The 16,566-nt window shown below is 31.7% G+C and overlaps 3 protein-coding genes across 4 annotated transcripts; 1 reads left to right on the top strand and 2 right to left on the bottom strand.

Moving 5' to 3' along the window:
* On the top strand, positions 1,521-5,638 carry LOC109343179 (uncharacterized sugar kinase slr0537). Of its 2 annotated transcripts, none has more exons than XM_019581363.1 (8): positions 1,521-1,736; positions 2,736-2,999; positions 3,364-3,435; positions 3,543-3,581; positions 3,806-3,913; positions 4,091-4,188; positions 4,313-4,433; positions 5,234-5,638. In XM_019581363.1, exons 1-8 carry the CDS (start codon positions 1,581-1,583, stop codon positions 5,486-5,488), a joined length of 1,113 nt encoding a protein of 370 aa, XP_019436908.1. In that variant the 5' UTR covers positions 1,521-1,580; the 3' UTR covers positions 5,489-5,638. The 2 variants fall into 2 exon arrangements, with proteins under 2 accessions (XP_019436908.1, XP_019436909.1); XM_019581364.1 differs by having other exon boundaries at positions 1,581-1,736; positions 4,322-4,433.
* Positions 6,477-10,206, bottom strand: LOC109343178 (proteasome subunit alpha type-1-B-like). Its single transcript, XM_019581361.1, has 2 exons — positions 9,803-10,206; positions 6,477-7,222 (listed from the first exon to the last, which is right to left on the bottom strand). Exons 1-2 carry the CDS (start codon positions 10,151-10,153, stop codon positions 6,710-6,712), a joined length of 864 nt encoding a protein of 287 aa, XP_019436906.1. The 5' UTR covers positions 10,154-10,206; the 3' UTR covers positions 6,477-6,709.
* On the bottom strand, positions 13,070-16,236 carry LOC109343177 (dihydroflavonol 4-reductase). The gene is made up of 6 exons (XM_019581360.1): positions 16,048-16,236; positions 15,541-15,710; positions 15,051-15,245; positions 13,964-14,123; positions 13,606-13,798; positions 13,070-13,259 (listed from the first exon to the last, which is right to left on the bottom strand). Exons 1-6 carry the CDS (start codon positions 16,166-16,168, stop codon positions 13,076-13,078), a joined length of 1,023 nt encoding a protein of 340 aa, XP_019436905.1. The 5' UTR covers positions 16,169-16,236; the 3' UTR covers positions 13,070-13,075.

The raw sequence follows: 16,566 nt of genomic DNA, 5'->3' as shown, positions 1-16,566 counted from the left end.
TATATATATATATATAATATTATAGTAAATTACACTGACATTCCTGATTTTTAGTAAAATTACAAAAATCGTGTGTGGATTTTTTTACACCTACAAAACTCCCCTAATTTTTATACATACATTATACTGATTACCCTTGCATGAGAAATACGTGTCATATTTTAAACAAAAACAGTGATAAATGTAATTAAGTTAAATAAAAGAGTAGCGGTTCACTTAGTTCAAAAGTAAGTTTTTTAAACTTACTTCTCATCTTAGACATCAATTTTTTTCTAATGATTTAAATGTACTCACTAATTCAAACCATTTGATTTTTCTAGAATTGATGGGTATGATAGGAAACTTACTCTTAGAATAAGTGGATCCCCTCCCTAAATAAAATATGGCATATTATAAAAACAAATACAAATAATATATAAGTCGATACATTTTCATTATTTTTTGTCGGTTACAATATAGTACAAGAACAATTTAAACAATTTTTCCTTAGAATTATTCATGTATTTTGTATCAAAAATATTGACTTGTATATTATTTGGATTTCTCTCCATAATATAACATATTTTGTTTAACTTAATTTCACTTATCATCATTTTTATTTAAAATATCAAAATTATTTCTCATACAGTAGTAGTTAGTATAATATATGTATATAATTAAGGGAATTTTACATGTGTAAAAAATTGAGGGATAATTTGTATAATTTTACTAAAATGGAATGGTAATTTAATCTTAATATAATCATACAACTACTAACTAACACGTAAATTCATATCAAATCATAAGTATATTGATGTTGAATCTCACACTTAACTTTATGTAAAAAAATAAATTTTTTATTACATATAAAGGTAAAACAAACTAAATTTATGTATAATATAATAAAAAACAAAAAGAACTAACAGACTAAATTTATGTAGAATATAATAAAAAATAAAAAGAATTAACAAAATATTGATCTAGTTGTAGTCGTGTAAAGCCCCATAGATCCGACATGTAAGGGTGTATGATAAGTACATAACACATAACCCATAATTATTGAAGGGCTAAATATTTTTCACATATACAACTTATTTTATCACAATAACAAATATATTATTTCTTATTATTCTTTTTTATAATTTGTTTTGTTATCAATTATTATTAATCTATACAATCATTGTTTTATATATCATATTATTGACATGTGATAATATTCATTAAGAAGATAAAGATTATAATCAAATGCCAGATAAGTAGCAATAATGAAGGTAAAAAATATATTACTTAATTAATTTTTTTTGATAAACAATAACTAATAATTATTATTTTATGAATGAAGTTTATTTTAAGCCCTCCATTTTGTTCAAATTTTAACATACAAGTTTTATATAATTAAATTAGAGGCCCAAATGTTTTCCATGTACCGGGCCTACAAAATGTAATGATTGCCATTAAATAATCCTAATAGGCTAGAAAATCAAATATTCAATATAAGAATGAATAGACACTCACTGGAGAATGATAAAACTAATATATATGTGAAAGAAAAGAAGTGTGAAATTGAGGGCCTGCTGCGGTAACCGTTGTGCAGAAGTAGAATGGGTGCAGAAGCATTGGCGGAGGAACACGACGTGGCACAAACCTATCCTCCTATCATTCTCGGACTCCAACCTTCAGCACTGGTTGACCATGTGGCTCGCGTTGATTCCTCTTTCCTCATTCATATTCCCGGTGAACCTGGTGGCTCTATACCTGTATAATTTCACTCCACTTTTATCTTCCTCTTTTTTTTTTTGCATTTTTTAAAATTATTTTTTAGAATAAACCAATTATTTTGATATTAAATACTCGAATTGGCCAATGAAATCAAAGTTCAGATGTTTGTTAAAGCTTCTGTTCATATTTATAAGGATGAGTTTGAATTTCGTCCCAAATGTTAGGAGTAATATATAACTACTTTTGAAATTGTTCTCGGAAGCATAACAACTGCATTGATCCTAATGAACCCTGGACCTGACTTACTATACTTTAGTTCATAAGGCTTCAGATTCATCTCGCAAACAGACCCGAACTTTTAAGCGGTGTTGAAATATTCAGCCAATGTCGTATTTAATACTGAAAGGATGGAAATTGTTCAAGCCCTTAAATACTCACTTTTGTTGAAGCTTGAAGGTTTATAAGCTTGGAATTGAAAGTGGAAGTGGAGTTTGATAAGCTAATTGGTTCAATCAGAACTGTTTAGTAAAATTAACCGATAGTTTGTCCACTGATTTAAATTGAAGACTACATGGCTTGATGCGGCCGCAATATTGCGGTTGTGATCACCACCGTAACCGCATTATACTAAAATTGCAGTGTGACTCCGAAGTACAGTGATGCGGCCGCATCGGACCGCAATGTAACCGCATTTGGACCACATCAGATTCAAAAATATTTTTTTAATCACAAAATAATTCACACCGCAATGATGCAATCCGCATTGCAACGGCTACAATAATCGCAATCACAATAACTACAATCACGACTGCAACCACAATTTAAAACACTTTGTAACATATACCTTATTTTTTTCGTCAACATAACCTAGTAAGGTTATAGGTGGTGTTGCCAAACACACATGTAAACATTTATGTGAACATGGATTTTAGAATTTAACTCAGGTACTAAAGAGTTCTTCCATCATTCGTGACCAATCCTTAGTATTTGCTTGTTATTTTAAATATATTAACATTATTATGAATTGCTACTCTTAGGTAGCAGTTGAAGAGGTTGAGTATATACTGAGGAAAATGAACACCCATGTTCTCTCATCCCCGGATCACGCATCCCCGATTAAGACCATGGCTGGAGGCAGTGTTGCAAATACAATTAGAGGGCTGAGTAGTGGGTTTGGAATTTCTAGTGGAATTATTGGTGCATGTGGTGAGGGTGAGAAAGGGGAGTTATTTATCCATAACATGAATTTAAATGGAGTAGACCTCTCAAGACTTAGAAAGAAGAAAGGACATACAGCACAGGTTTGTTTCTCAACATCATAAAGTCTTTTGAAGTATTTCATTTGCTTTGAGTTATTACTACACAGATAAAAGGATATTTTTCAAGGATTATAAAGATTGAATGTTTTTATTGGAAAGTGTAGTTTTGAATTTTCAATATATTGAATATATCTTTCTTGAATTAAAGTTTCTTTTTTCTTTTTTATTTCTTAGTCGGTGTCCTAATTGGTTAGCATGACTCTTTTAAATATTTATTATGAAATCAGTAATCAATTAATACTTGAATATCAATCCAGAATACTGAACTCACCTTGTAAATTCCCCTATCTCAGACATTTATGACTTGTGCAAAAGTGAAATTGTAACAACTTAGCTGTTTGCACAGTGTGTTTGCTTGGTAGATGCCTTGGGTAACCGTACAATGAGACCCTGTCTCTCCAGTGCTGTGAAAGTTAAGGTACATGACTCTATTTTCTCACATACATGTTTATAGTTTGGGTAGAATATATATGTCCATCAATTAATTTTGTAAAGTTTGATCTATAATTACTCTATTTTTTTCAGGCAGAAGAATTGACCAAAGAGGATTTTAAGGGCTCCAAGGTTGACACCTTCATCAATTAAATGTTGTAGATTTTTTGGTTTAGTGTCTTGTCCTATATTTTCGTTTGTTAAGTATATTTTGATTTCTTCCTGCCATGATAGGAATTATATTCATTGAGTTCCTGCATATCCCACCAAATTGGATTATAGAATATGTTGAATTTACCTTCTACTTAGTAATCTGCAAACACACTAATGTAGTTACTGATATATTTACATTTCAGTTGTTGGTATTGAGATATGCAATCCTTAATTTGGAAGTTATTCAAGCAGCCATTCTTTTAGCCAAACAGGAAGGTCTTCTTGTTTCCTTGGATTTGGCCAGTTTTGAGGTACTTTATAAAACTTGGAATCCCCTACCAACTGAGTTTGTGTAACCGAGAAATATAAATCAATAATGATGCAAATATGGATTTTTTTCATTTTTAAGAGATCGTTTTTTATAGCTTTATAATTGCATCGGCTACATAAGTTACACCACTCTTATATTGTCTCTTTACTTTGGCAAGATGGTCAGGAATTTTAAACAACCACTTCTGAAGTTACTGGAGTCTGGGAACATAGACCTTTGCTTTGCCAACGAGGATGAAGCAACAGAGCTTCTAAGGTTACTGTCATTTCTATCTAAACCATCTTTATATCGAGATATGCAGTTTCGAAGCTATATACTGATCGTCTTAGTTTCATTTAATATACACTGTGTTGATTTTTCATATCAATCTACTTCACAATGGATTTAGGGGTGAACCTAATGCTGATTCAGTAGCTGCTGTAGAGTTTCTGGCCAAATACTGCAAATGGGCTGTAGTAACATTGAGTGCTAATGGATGCATTGCTAAACACGGAAAAGAGGTGTGTTAATTATTTTTATGTGCAATATGTGATCAATTGGGTTTTGTTTTCCAGCGTCCCACTCAAACTTCCATTTCCTTTGGATCATGTGGAGTTGAAAGTGGTAAGATTTGAACCTTTTGATAGTATTCAGTTGGATAACATAATTGACTAATCTTATCATCAAGGTGCAATTTATCATGTAGGAATTAGTTATAAAGTTGTTGCCTATGAGAGTGAGGAGATTAATAATCAAACTAGTTAAGTTTTCATGTTGGTCCTATGTTTTCTATCTATCAAAACCAACAAAAATATGCCATCAAACTTCTCAGAAAAGGGAGGAGGTGAGGGAGGGAGGAGGGTGAAACCAGAAACATTCTGCAATGTATATAATCTGTTATTGAACCTTCCCCTACCCATCCTTTCCAAGAGCAAAAAAAAAATGCACCAACCAAATCTCACTCTTGGTCTTGCACCCATTTTTACCTGTAGGTATGGTATAAGGTAAGTTGCGAAGCATTATATTAAGTGTTGATTATATTTAATAGAATTTTAAACATTCATTATTAAATCAGCATTTAATAAATGCTTAGAAAATTCACCTTAAGAACTATACCTATCAGGTACCAGAACCAGCCAACAAGTCTAGTGCAGAAAATTGTTTGCTGTTTGAAGTGATCCAAAATCATTCATTAGGGAAGAATTCAATATAATTTTGTGGCACTTAGCATGCATGTAATGGTGTTCTAGCAATGGCATAAGTGCTAAAGATATTGACTAGTCATAACCTTAATAACTAAGCTTCTTGTTAATTATGTCAGATCGTACATGTCCCGGCCATAGGCGAAGCTAAGGTAACCGATGCTACCGGAGCAGGGGACCTTTTTGCTAGTGGATTTTTGTATGGAGTGATCAAAGGTGTGTCCCTTGAAGAATGCTGCAAATTAGGCACATGCAGTGGCGGGTCTGTAATTCGCTCTCTTGGTGGTGAAGTGACTAGAGAGAATTGGCAATGGATGTACAAGCAGATGCAGATAAAGGGTCTTCTCATGCCTGATATATATCCAAATGAATAGTTCCAATGATAGAAAATGTTGCATCATTTCTTTCCTTTTTGGCTTTTCATTTGTTGCAATTCATTTCCTGCCATAAAAAATGGCTGCTATTGTTTCTGTTTTAGACTGGTTTGACTAATGAAAATGACATTTTCCAAGTACACAAATAGATTTGAGCCTGCAATATATTTGAGGTTAATGCAATTATGATTTTGTAAAATCATGGAAGATAAGGCTGCTGCTAAATGTTTCAACTTTGAATTGTAAGAAATAAGATCTGCCTTTGAAAAAACCCTGGTTGTATACACCCTTGTATAATTTTATAAATTCAAATCTAATGCACTTTAAGATTTCATCATCAGATACTTATTTGAATAAACTAATTCGCTAGCAAGCAATACTGTCTTCTTCGGTGTTTTTTATAGTGTAATATATCTTACAATATTAGTACATACACCTTTTTGTCTTTTTTATATAGTCAATATGCTTATTTTGTTGAGAAATAGAGTCAGAGAGCATATAGATTAGCATCATGAGGATTACATTCGCTTATTACAGAAAGGGGATTACTTGATGGACCTTCAATTTATAAAAACTAGCCTTTTGAAAAATAATCACTCAACATGTTTTTTTTTAAATTCAATAGATTTATTATTATAAATTATTATCGACATAAATAAGTTATATATGGAATAAAATTTTAGAAATAGAAAATATAAAATCCATTATTAGTAACAATGAAAATTTTAATATAAAATGTAAAAAGAAAATAAAAAATCTTAATAAGGTTGAAATAGGTAAAAACATTATATCGTTTAACCACTAATTCGTTTTAACTATAGATTCTGCAACAAACTTGATTAAAAAGAAAATCAGGTGTCAATAGAGAACAAAAACTAATACAAATAATATGAATAACAAAACTTTGAAAACTTAGGAGAGTGTTATGAATAACCATTAACCACAATAAAACTTAATCAGCCTGCCTGTCATTTTTTCATCATGAATCTCAGTAGATTGTGTCTTGGAGCATATCATAAATCACGAGTTTAAGTTTATCGATCGCAGCAATTAAATCGTTCACAATGATCAGCCATGGATGAATTGCAGAAACAAACAAGATTAATAAGAAAAGAAAATCCATCAAAGAACAGAGATGTGTTCTCCCATGACACATTCAACATGAAGCCTACTCATCTTTAAACACCTGTTTTTAACACTTCAGTACTGAATCTTAAATTATCAAATGTCCATTGGAGCAGCACCTTCACTTGTAGCACCACCTTGATCGGCTGCACCAGAACCCTGACCTGCACCGGCACCCTGATCTGCGGCAGCACCCTGCTCAGCTTCTGGCTGAGGTTCTTCAGCAGGAGGAACTTCTTCCTCCCTCACAATCTCAAACTCATCAATAAACTTTTGAACAGTTTCTTGATCCAAAATGTGGAATGGCTCGCCAACTCCAACCACAGCAACAGTGCATACGGAACTTCTGAGTTTTTCACCTTGCAAGGATTCCCTTGTTGCAATAAGCGCATCTTTGATCAGATCTTCTCTTGAAGAGCCATTGAAGTTATCAAACTTGCGTTCCAAATATGTCTTTGCAGCTTGTGAGCGAGAACCGATTGCAAAAGCCTGATATTCAAAATAGTTTCCGCTTGGACAGTTGTAATAGAGGTGAGCTCCTGATTCATCTAATCCAGCTACCAAGAGACCAACCCCATAAGGTCGTTTCCAAGACCGCTGGGTGCAAACCTGCCACTCAAAATTGCATCACAAATATTGATGAGAAAGGGTTACTGTAAGTTATAAAAATTTCAGCAGAAACTCCTTTGTTTCCTTTTCTATGTAAATAATGCAGATAATATTGCAAACTTTACACCCCATACCCTGTCATCCAACTTTCGACTTGTAAAACGCTGGTATAACTGGATATTATAAAAATAATGGAGATTTGCTAACCCATTTTTCCCATTAGTAAATAAGGTATGTGAAGTGTTTTAAGAAGCTAAAACAGGGAGGGGGTTATTCTTTCAACAGTGTTGGTCAGCATATTTTCCAACCTGACAAACTGAAAGATCTGCCAGCCTCACAAAGCAAATCCGAATCAAATACAGATATATTATTTCTTTGAAGAACTGAAACCATATGATAACTTGAACCCTATTCAACTAGGTTTTATACGAGCAGGTTACATAAACTTCAATACAACAACAATCCAAGTTCTACAGAAGTTAGATCAAAGGGTTTATCCCCACAACAATACAAGAATCATATTTATTTCATATCTGTAAGACTGCAACCCATTAAAGAGCTCAGTGGAAAACATCCCAAAGCTTCCCACATGCATGAATACCCTCAAACTCCTGAAAGAGATTAAGTTCGGTATAGATTAAATGACGGAGTATATCTGAAGCTTTAGAAGTATATGATTTTCGTATAATTCGAAGTAAGACAGTGTATATGGAGTCTATGTTTAGCAAGAGGCAGACAACACTGCTATAGAGGTAAAGATTGAAGATCATATCATACCATAAATCACTAAATTTAGGTATATTGGATCAATCATACAATACTATGGAGAAATTGAATGAAACGTAAACCATAGGATTCAAGCAGGGGGTTGGATGAAATGGCAAAGTGCTTTAGGTGTCATATGAGATAAAAAGGTAGAACTCAAGTTTAAGGGGAAGTTTTACCGCACGGCTAAAAGACTTGAATGTTATATGAGATTGGATGTTGAAAGATAAATTGTCAACAAGACAATAACCCTCATTTAGCAGAGATGAGAATGTTGCATTGAATTAGTGAACATGCTAGACAAGATAGAATTAGAAATGAATACATTAGAGTGGCTCCTATTGTAGAAAAGATGATAGAATTGTGCCTTAGGTGGTTTGAACATGTGTGAGGAGACTGATGGAAGCCCCCATAAAGAGAGCACATCAAATGGAGGTTAGTCCAATTCCTACGGGAAGAGAGAAGCCAAGAAAACTCAGATGAAACGATTAAGAAAGACTTAGAGATCAATACTTTTGTCAACGAACATGATTTATGATAGAACATTATGGTGATGTTTAACCCATTTAGTTGACATCACCAAGTGAGATTAAGGATTGGTTATTTGTTATTGTATAGATTAAATAACAATATACACTCAGTTACTAAACCATTTAGTATTTAAGAACTCAGTGTGAAAGCTTCCCTCCACAGACTCGACTGAGAACCCCAAAAAAATACTAGCTAGATATAAAAGTTAAAAAATTCCATAACTAATTTTCAGGTCCATTACAAGTACATCCAAACACACGCAACAAACAAGTTGAATTAAAAATACAGAGTTCAAGCAATTTAGTTTAGATTTATGAACCATAGGTCACATACACACAATTCTTCATATTTCCTGTTCTTCAAATTGTTGGATGAATTGATATTTATTTTGGTATTCGTACAGGAGGATGAATTCAAAGCACAAATTTAACAAAAAGGCCATAGTCTGTTAAGTGAGACAGCTTATTCACTTTGTAACTGCCAACTTAATGTAGCATTCACAAGCTGACAGAACGAGATGGAAAAGGATGTTATGCTCTGTTCTCTTTGGTTCCATCCCTTTCAGAGGAACCAAAACATTCTTAGGGTGTAACCAAATTGTTCTATTAAATGAATAGGATGTTATGTTGTGTTTTCTTTGGTTCCACCCCTTTCAGAGGAACCAAAACATTCTATGGTGGAACCAATATGTGCTATTTTATAAAGTTCAACAAACACATAACAGAGCCCATATCTCCTATTCAACATGTCTGCCAAAAGGTACCCACAAAACCTAGGAGCAAAGAAAAGAAACTATACACATTGATACACAACATGACTGTCTCACCACCACCAAATCGGGTATAGTTGATCCAAGTAACAACACAAAGCTCAAAAATCATTTCGTAATAATCAACCTAATTAATCAGTGTTAGCAATGCCATTGAAACAATGTTAAGTCTGAGTCCAAAAATAATCAAGTGAGCTATCCCTCACACACACCTCACTAAGAGGAAAATAATCAGTTTTTTCTCTATCCAAAAGACAGTGAGATTTTAATTATAATCTGATTTAAATTGCATAAAACAACCTAATTCAATTACAAACCAACAAATACTCAATCAATCACCAACCTTCAAGGCTTTCACTTCATCAAAAAATAAGATATAGATCCAGAAATTAGGGTTCCCGATATTTATAAAAAAAAAACTTGCACCTTTATATACTAATAAACAAAACCCTAGTTCCAATTACACGATCCATCAACAACGAAATCAAAAAATAAAAGAGATGAAAAAACCTAACCTGGGCCTTATCAGCGAGTTGAACAACGAGTCGACCCACTGGAAGCGGTGACTCATATGTATATGAATAGTTAATGCACTCTGACCGCATATAACGACTGAGGACGCGGCCGTCGGCGGTGAGTCCAGCGATGGCGACGCCGATATGGTCATCGACCTTGAAGATCTTCTTCTGGTGAGAAGAGAGTTCGGAATTGGCTTTGTTAACGCACGCGAGAACCACGTGAGTTTTGGATCGGAGACCGATTGCGGCGGAGCCCTGCTTCACCGCCTCCATTGCGTACTCTACCTGGAAGAGCCTCCCGGCGGGGCTCCATGTGGTCACGTCGGTGTCGTATTGGTTTCTGAACATTGTCGTTTTGATTTACAACCTAAAGTGTTAACTAAGCAAATGAGTAAGGTTTTGTTCCACTTTTATATGATTTTTCTTCCTTCTCAAGAAAGTTAAGATGGTATATTAAAAATACTACTAGTAAAAGGTTTTGGGCTTAATTAACAGGTACATATGCTATTCCACCGCTGTGTATCACTCCATGTTTCATAAACATGTGATTGGTTAGAAAAAAATATCTAAGTTAAAATTTAATTATTAAATATTTTTCTAATCAATCATAAGTTCATGGTACATGGACTACATAAAGTGTAGGACAACAAATTTACTCCCTAATTAACATAGTTGAGTAAGATAATTGAATTTCACTCACTAATTCTTTTCCTCTTTTTTTTGGGTAAGTATCTTTTTCATCTTTAAAATTAGGTTTGGTACATAATTTTATATTTTACTTATTTTAAATTAATATTTGTATTTTTTTAAATAAATCCTCACAATTGTAAATATTTCTTAAATTTTAAGTTTTTTTATAAAATAAGAAATATATATGTAGAAACATAAAAGATAAGAGATAAGAGCTAATCCTTTAAAAACTAAAGAAAAAACAAAAACAAAACTAAATAAAATACAAATACAAATAACTAATTATAGCATGTTAAGTTAGACAAAAACATCCTATCAAAATAGATTGGATGGAAATACTTTCCATTTTCTTCCCTCTCTTGTCTCTTATCCATTTCATAATAAATTACTTATAGGTATTCATGGGGGGAAAATTATTTAGAGGTTGGAAATATCTCCCATTATTAAAAAATTTGAGAACTTATTACACCACAATATATTTCTACTCTTCTGTAGTGCTGAAGTATGAGGAAAAATAAAAGTTTTCTTAATTTGTATTATTTTGTTAAAAAATAAAAAAAGTTCATGTAATATATGAAGTTATGAACTAAGTACTAATATGAGTTTATATTCTAATATGCACTTATATCAATTGACATAAGTTAATAGGTAAAAAAACAATTGATAACAAAATGGCTTGATCACAAATCATAAACCACAAACTTTTAACATATTCGTTCGAAACTTCATTCGTTATTTAGCTTGATAAACTTGTTTTATGAACCAAATGAATCGAATTTGAGCTGGAAATTGAGCTCGTTAAATAAATGAGCCAAAATTGAGTTGAATACAGTTTGATTTGTTAATTAGGTTCATGAGCTGACTCAATATATATAACCAATATTTCTTTAAAAATAATTAATTATTTGAGTTAATGAACCAATTAGAACTGAGCCAAACAGTTTGTGAACTTTAAGCGAGTCAAACTCGAGCTAAAAATAACTCATATCGAACTCGAATCGAGTTTTGAGCTAAACTAATCATTATCGAGTTGAACTCTGGTTGGACTCATTTTCAGTCCTACTAGAGGTAATGAGATAATTTATTTCATAAAAATCACTCTCATTTAAGTTAAAGAACAAATTAAAGGAGGGTTGTCCATTTGAAAAGTGTGCGGGCTAAAAGGGCATGTGAGTGGATATTTTCTGAAGTCCCCATAGACATGACCCAAATCGTCAATGATATTCAGTATGAAATATATACATTTTAGATTATCAATTATAAGACTCATTAGATTTAGAGTTGAAATAATCTTAATTTTTTTTGTAGGTAAGTATTTGTTTGGTGTGAATCATCTGATCTTTAAAATTGGATTGAAAATCGAACTGAACACTTTTATAAGAAAAGAATTCAACGACATCCAAACAAATTTGGTTTTTTGTGGTTTCGATCTTTTGAATTGATTTTCAGTTTCTTATTTTGGTCATTTGTACTTGAACAACCCTAATTGAATATCATTCTTATCTGGAATCAAAATTATGGTGGAAAGAATAAAATGATTTATTACTAACTAATTTATCAATTATATACATTAACATTTTTTTTACAATGTGCATATTTAATGTAATATAATTTATCCCTTTTCTAACCTTGCCCTGTTTAAAGAATGAATTTGATCAAAGATATTGAAAATTCATGAGTTTGTTTTAGAATCTAAAGTATATGTATATGTATATGTAGGAAGATAAAGTAATGTGAGATATATATTACATGGACTAAGCGAATAATTATATTAGCGAGTTTTGCCTAATAAACCTTAAGACATTGGGTTGATGTTTATACTTATATGCACTTCAACTTATTCATCCATTTTTAGTATGAGACTTTTTTTATCCACATAGCTCATACTTGGGAATTTCCAATAAACAATGATTTTATAAAACTAAAAAAGTGAATAATTATATTAAAAAGTAACAATACATTTGTTTAAACAAAAATAAATTCTTTATAATTTACATATTAATTGTATTACATTTAAAAATAGTAAAAAAATAAATGATAAATAAAACATTACATGTGGTAATAATTTGTACAAAGTAAACCAAGTTGAGTTATGTATTTTAAGTGATACACACAAGCCAAGATAACATTAACCATTGTAATAGAAATCTTCTAATATGTATTAATCCATTTGTTATTAATGAGAAATAATCACCTCCTTAATGGGATAAATATTTCTCATTAGTAATTATAGAAGATTTATGTTTTAATCACCGAATTACAAGAAAGCTTATAGCTATAGCATATGAAATGAGAAGTAGATTTCACAAACCACATACACTCTATCTACCAAGTCAAGCTAAAATCTTAATCAAGAATAAAAAATATAAAGTCAAACATTTAAAGGAATCAAGATGACATGAAAGCGTATATTTATTGGACAAATATCACTTGCTCTTAATCATGTTCAATTATCTATCCCGAGTCAATTAGAACGTTAATTTTTGTTTTTATAAATATTCATTTATTCATGTGACAATTTATTATTGATCCGAGATAAAAAGTGAGATATTATTAGGGACAAGTGATGTCTGTACATATTTATTTGTGGGTGGTGCTATTGACTGGAGTTTCCACTGGTTTAGGAAGAAGCCCTTTTTCTCTGCATGTCTCAACTGCTTCTGTGTACATATCCTCTAAGCTGTATTTGAATTTGAAACCCAAATCTGTTATCTTCTTGGAAGAAAATCTCACAACCTCCAAGTCATCTCGAATATTCTTGAACCTATAAATCAAGTGTAACCAATTAGCCACCATAAAGTTGTATTCATTATTTAAACACATCACTACTATATAGTAATATTTTTCAGGACAAAAACCCAAATACATATATATATATATATATACTATAAGACCTATGTATGAAGCCTCTAACTATTGGGTAATTCCATTGTTATCGGGTATAAGAGAAGTAGAAAGTAATAAGTACGACATTATTTCTTAAATCAAAACCTTAAGTTAATAGTTTCATAAATCTTTTTCACTTATAAATTATATCATTAACCCTCTCTTATCCAATATATGAGAAACATGTAATAGCATCGATATATAAAGTAGCCTAAAATACTTACTTTGTAGGAACCTTATACTCTGGATATTTTTTGTTGAGTAATTTTGCAATGTCATGAATGGTGGCATCGCATGAGGAACATATATACCTTCCTTCTACTTTTGGCAGCTCGAATATGAATATGTGAGCAAGACAAAGATCATCTAAGTGCACAAATTGGCCTTGCTTAATGATTGAATAATGTGCCTCATTCCCTGCCAAAAAATGTGCACAACTCCATATAAATCAACTTTCTTTGATTAGTTAATACAATAATAGTAATATAAGTTCAATTTTGATATAATGGCAATGCAATTTTTGACCATAACTTTTAAAATAATTCATATAGAATAGTAATGCAATAGTATAATATAATGTACCAGTAATAGGGGATAGAGCAGTGATTAGGCTTGGTGGCATTGTTGATGTGAGAAAAGGACCAACAACAAGAGGTGGAATGATTGTGATGAAGTCCATGTTGTTCTCTTTTGCAAATTTCCATGCTTCTTGCTCCGCAAGTGTTTTTGAAACAAAATACATCTACAAAAATGGAACCAAGATAAATCTTTAATTGTAAAAGACCTGTATCATTTAATGTTGCAGTTCGTCTTTGAGGATATAGAAATGAGGGAGAGGAGTGACACTTCTCTCTCGTATTGGAGATGATAGTTATGTATAAAAGTAGAGGAAACTCAAATAATAATGATATTGATATTCTTTAATTTATACTAATATTATATTTTTATCTTTAAAGATACACTAAAAAATATAATTGTCATCTCACTCGACTCGACAGGAGGCAGAGACCCACAAAATCATTTCTTTCATATATGAATGTTCTAGCAAAAACTCAACCACTAGAAAAAAGAGAGACAAAAAACGTGATTTTGTGACTTGGATTTTGGAATTGAAGCATTTGCATGTGCTTATATGTGCCCCTCATCACATTTATGTGTTTTGATTTGTCAATAAATATCATATTATTATGATTGATATTTTCATATTGAAATCAATTCATTAATTAGAGTAAATAACACATGATTTGGAGTTGTGGTACCGGCTTGTAAGATATCAAAAATATCCTGCTGGGAAAAGATAATGGAGAAAACCTTCAATTTACATGGAAAAATATCTCTATATAAATTTTTACGTGTATAACTCATATCATTTCTTAATTAGGTAGCAATTTTAAACATTAACACGATTTTAATTCACATCATAATACTTTTCAAATAAGGATTTGATTAGTTATAATACCCTATGTCTAAATTTATTGATATAATTAATGATATCTTTTCGCCTAAAATTAAGGAAAAAATGTCTTGCAATGTGCATAACTATTGTTCTCAAAAATCAAAACTTTGATATATTGATCAACCTATAAATTTACATTACTAGACTAATATCTGTTGGTTATAATATTTCTAACTAAGATGTAAGAAGTAATATGAAAAAATTATTACTAACCCAGCCAGTCATTTTTACTCTTCTGCAAAAGTCAACGTCACTCCAACAGGTTTCGTCATAGTCAAGCTTTCGTTCCTCTGTAACGTTGACTGTTCCAGCTGAGGATGTAAACACTAACCTTCGGACAGTTTTGGCCTTCAAACATGCTTTCATGATGTCTAATAATCCGTTTACTGTTGGCTTTATCACTTCATTCTGCAGTTAAAATCAAATTTCTATCACACTCCACCATTTATTTATCAACCACTCCTAGAGAAAATGATATGTGCCTAAAGTTTTTTCTTTTTGCATTCATTATTCACATCTTAGTGTATATTCATTAAACTTGATAACACAATGAAATCTTACAACATTAGACACAGTTCATTGTGCGGTGTCACATGTGATTTATTATCAATTTCATATTGTAATTAATTAGTCTTTAAAACATAATGGCATATTTATTATAAATTAATAGTGACACATTGATGAGTAATTAGTATTATTATACCTCAGGGTCTATGGACTCAAAATCCATGGGGGTGGCCACATGGAAAACTCCAGTGCAACCTTTAATGGCTTTGTCAAAGCTTCCCTCTTCAGTAAGGTCAGCTTTCCAAAGGGACAAGTTGGTCTTTGCACCTGGCAGATCCACCAAATGCTTCAACTTATTCATGTTATCTGCAATACACATGCATATAACATTACGATATAGTTGGCTTATCTAATAAAAAATATTTTATCAATCAATCATATAATATAAAAGTATGTGGAATGACACATATGAATGGATAGTGATTTTATTTTGTTAGTAAATTAAACACGTGAATAAGGCAAAACAAATTAAGATCATATCAATTATCCAACATGTACATGTGCAATCTGATAATATTTAATCAACTTTCAATTCACCAAACAAAATTTATCATACCAAATTGACACATTTTGTGATTAAATGAGATGTCCCAAAAAATAATACAGGTTAATTTGGATATGAAATAAGATATAAAAATTGGACCTGGGTTACGGACAGTAGCTCGAACCATGTAACCATGTTCAATAAGTCTCATGACAAGCCATGATCCGATGTAACCCGCAGCTCCGGTAACGCAAACTGTTTCAATATGTGTAGAACCCATTCTCTTTCGATTCTTTATTGTATTCTTATTCAATTTAAAGTTGGTATGGAAAATGGTGTATGGATTGTGTGCTTTTATAGTGTGCTTTCTATATGAAAGGGAAAAAGAGAAGCCTAAGAATGAGTGTTGGGGAAGGGTAAGTGAGCATTACCTACCTACCTGTCTAGAAATGGTGTTGCATTCTAAGATGGATATCAATTATGGTATATATTACAACTAATTATAGAAATTAGACTTCAAAACTTGCTATAGATATTTTATTCATATCTGATGTTGTCTAGTATAAAAAAACTTAGGTAATACTTCTTGTTGTTTCCTCATAAAATAAGCTATGTGTAACTATCCAACAATGAAAAAAGAACACATGTGATAATATATATGCTTTTATTAAAAGACAC

The sequence above is a fragment of the Lupinus angustifolius genome, chromosome LG03 (genome assembly GCF_001865875.1).
Source record: "Lupinus angustifolius cultivar Tanjil chromosome LG03, LupAngTanjil_v1.0, whole genome shotgun sequence".
NCBI classification, from domain to species: domain Eukaryota; kingdom Viridiplantae; phylum Streptophyta; class Magnoliopsida; order Fabales; family Fabaceae; genus Lupinus; species Lupinus angustifolius.
The sequence above is the reverse complement of the archived record's forward strand: the minus strand, read 5'-3'. Positions and strand labels throughout refer to the sequence as shown.

Coding starts and splice junctions, on each gene's coding strand:
- LOC109343178 (XM_019581361.1), bottom strand. CDS start 10,153: ATGTTCAGAAACCAATACGACACCGACGTGACCACATGGAGCCCCGCC. Junction 7,223..9,802: donor AACTCGCTGATAAGGCCCAG/GTTAGGTTTTTT, acceptor TTTGAGTGGCAG/GTTTGCACCCAGCGGTCTTG.
- LOC109343179 (XM_019581363.1), top strand. CDS start 1,581: ATGGGTGCAGAAGCATTGGCGGAGGAACACGACGTGGCACAAACCTAT. Junction 3,436..3,542: donor CCAGTGCTGTGAAAGTTAAG/GTACATGACTCT, acceptor TATTTTTTTCAG/GCAGAAGAATTGACCAAAGA. Junction 4,434..5,233: donor TTGCTAAACACGGAAAAGAG/GTGTGTTAATTA, acceptor TAATTATGTCAG/ATCGTACATGTCCCGGCCAT.
- LOC109343177 (XM_019581360.1), bottom strand. CDS start 16,168: ATGGGTTCTACACATATTGAAACAGTTTGCGTTACCGGAGCTGCGGGT. Junction 15,711..16,047: donor AGCTACTGTCCGTAACCCAG/GTCCAATTTTTA, acceptor TGTGTATTGCAG/ATAACATGAATAAGTTGAAG. Junction 14,124..15,050: donor GAGTAAAAATGACTGGCTGG/GTTAGTAATAAT, acceptor CCATTTTTGTAG/ATGTATTTTGTTTCAAAAAC.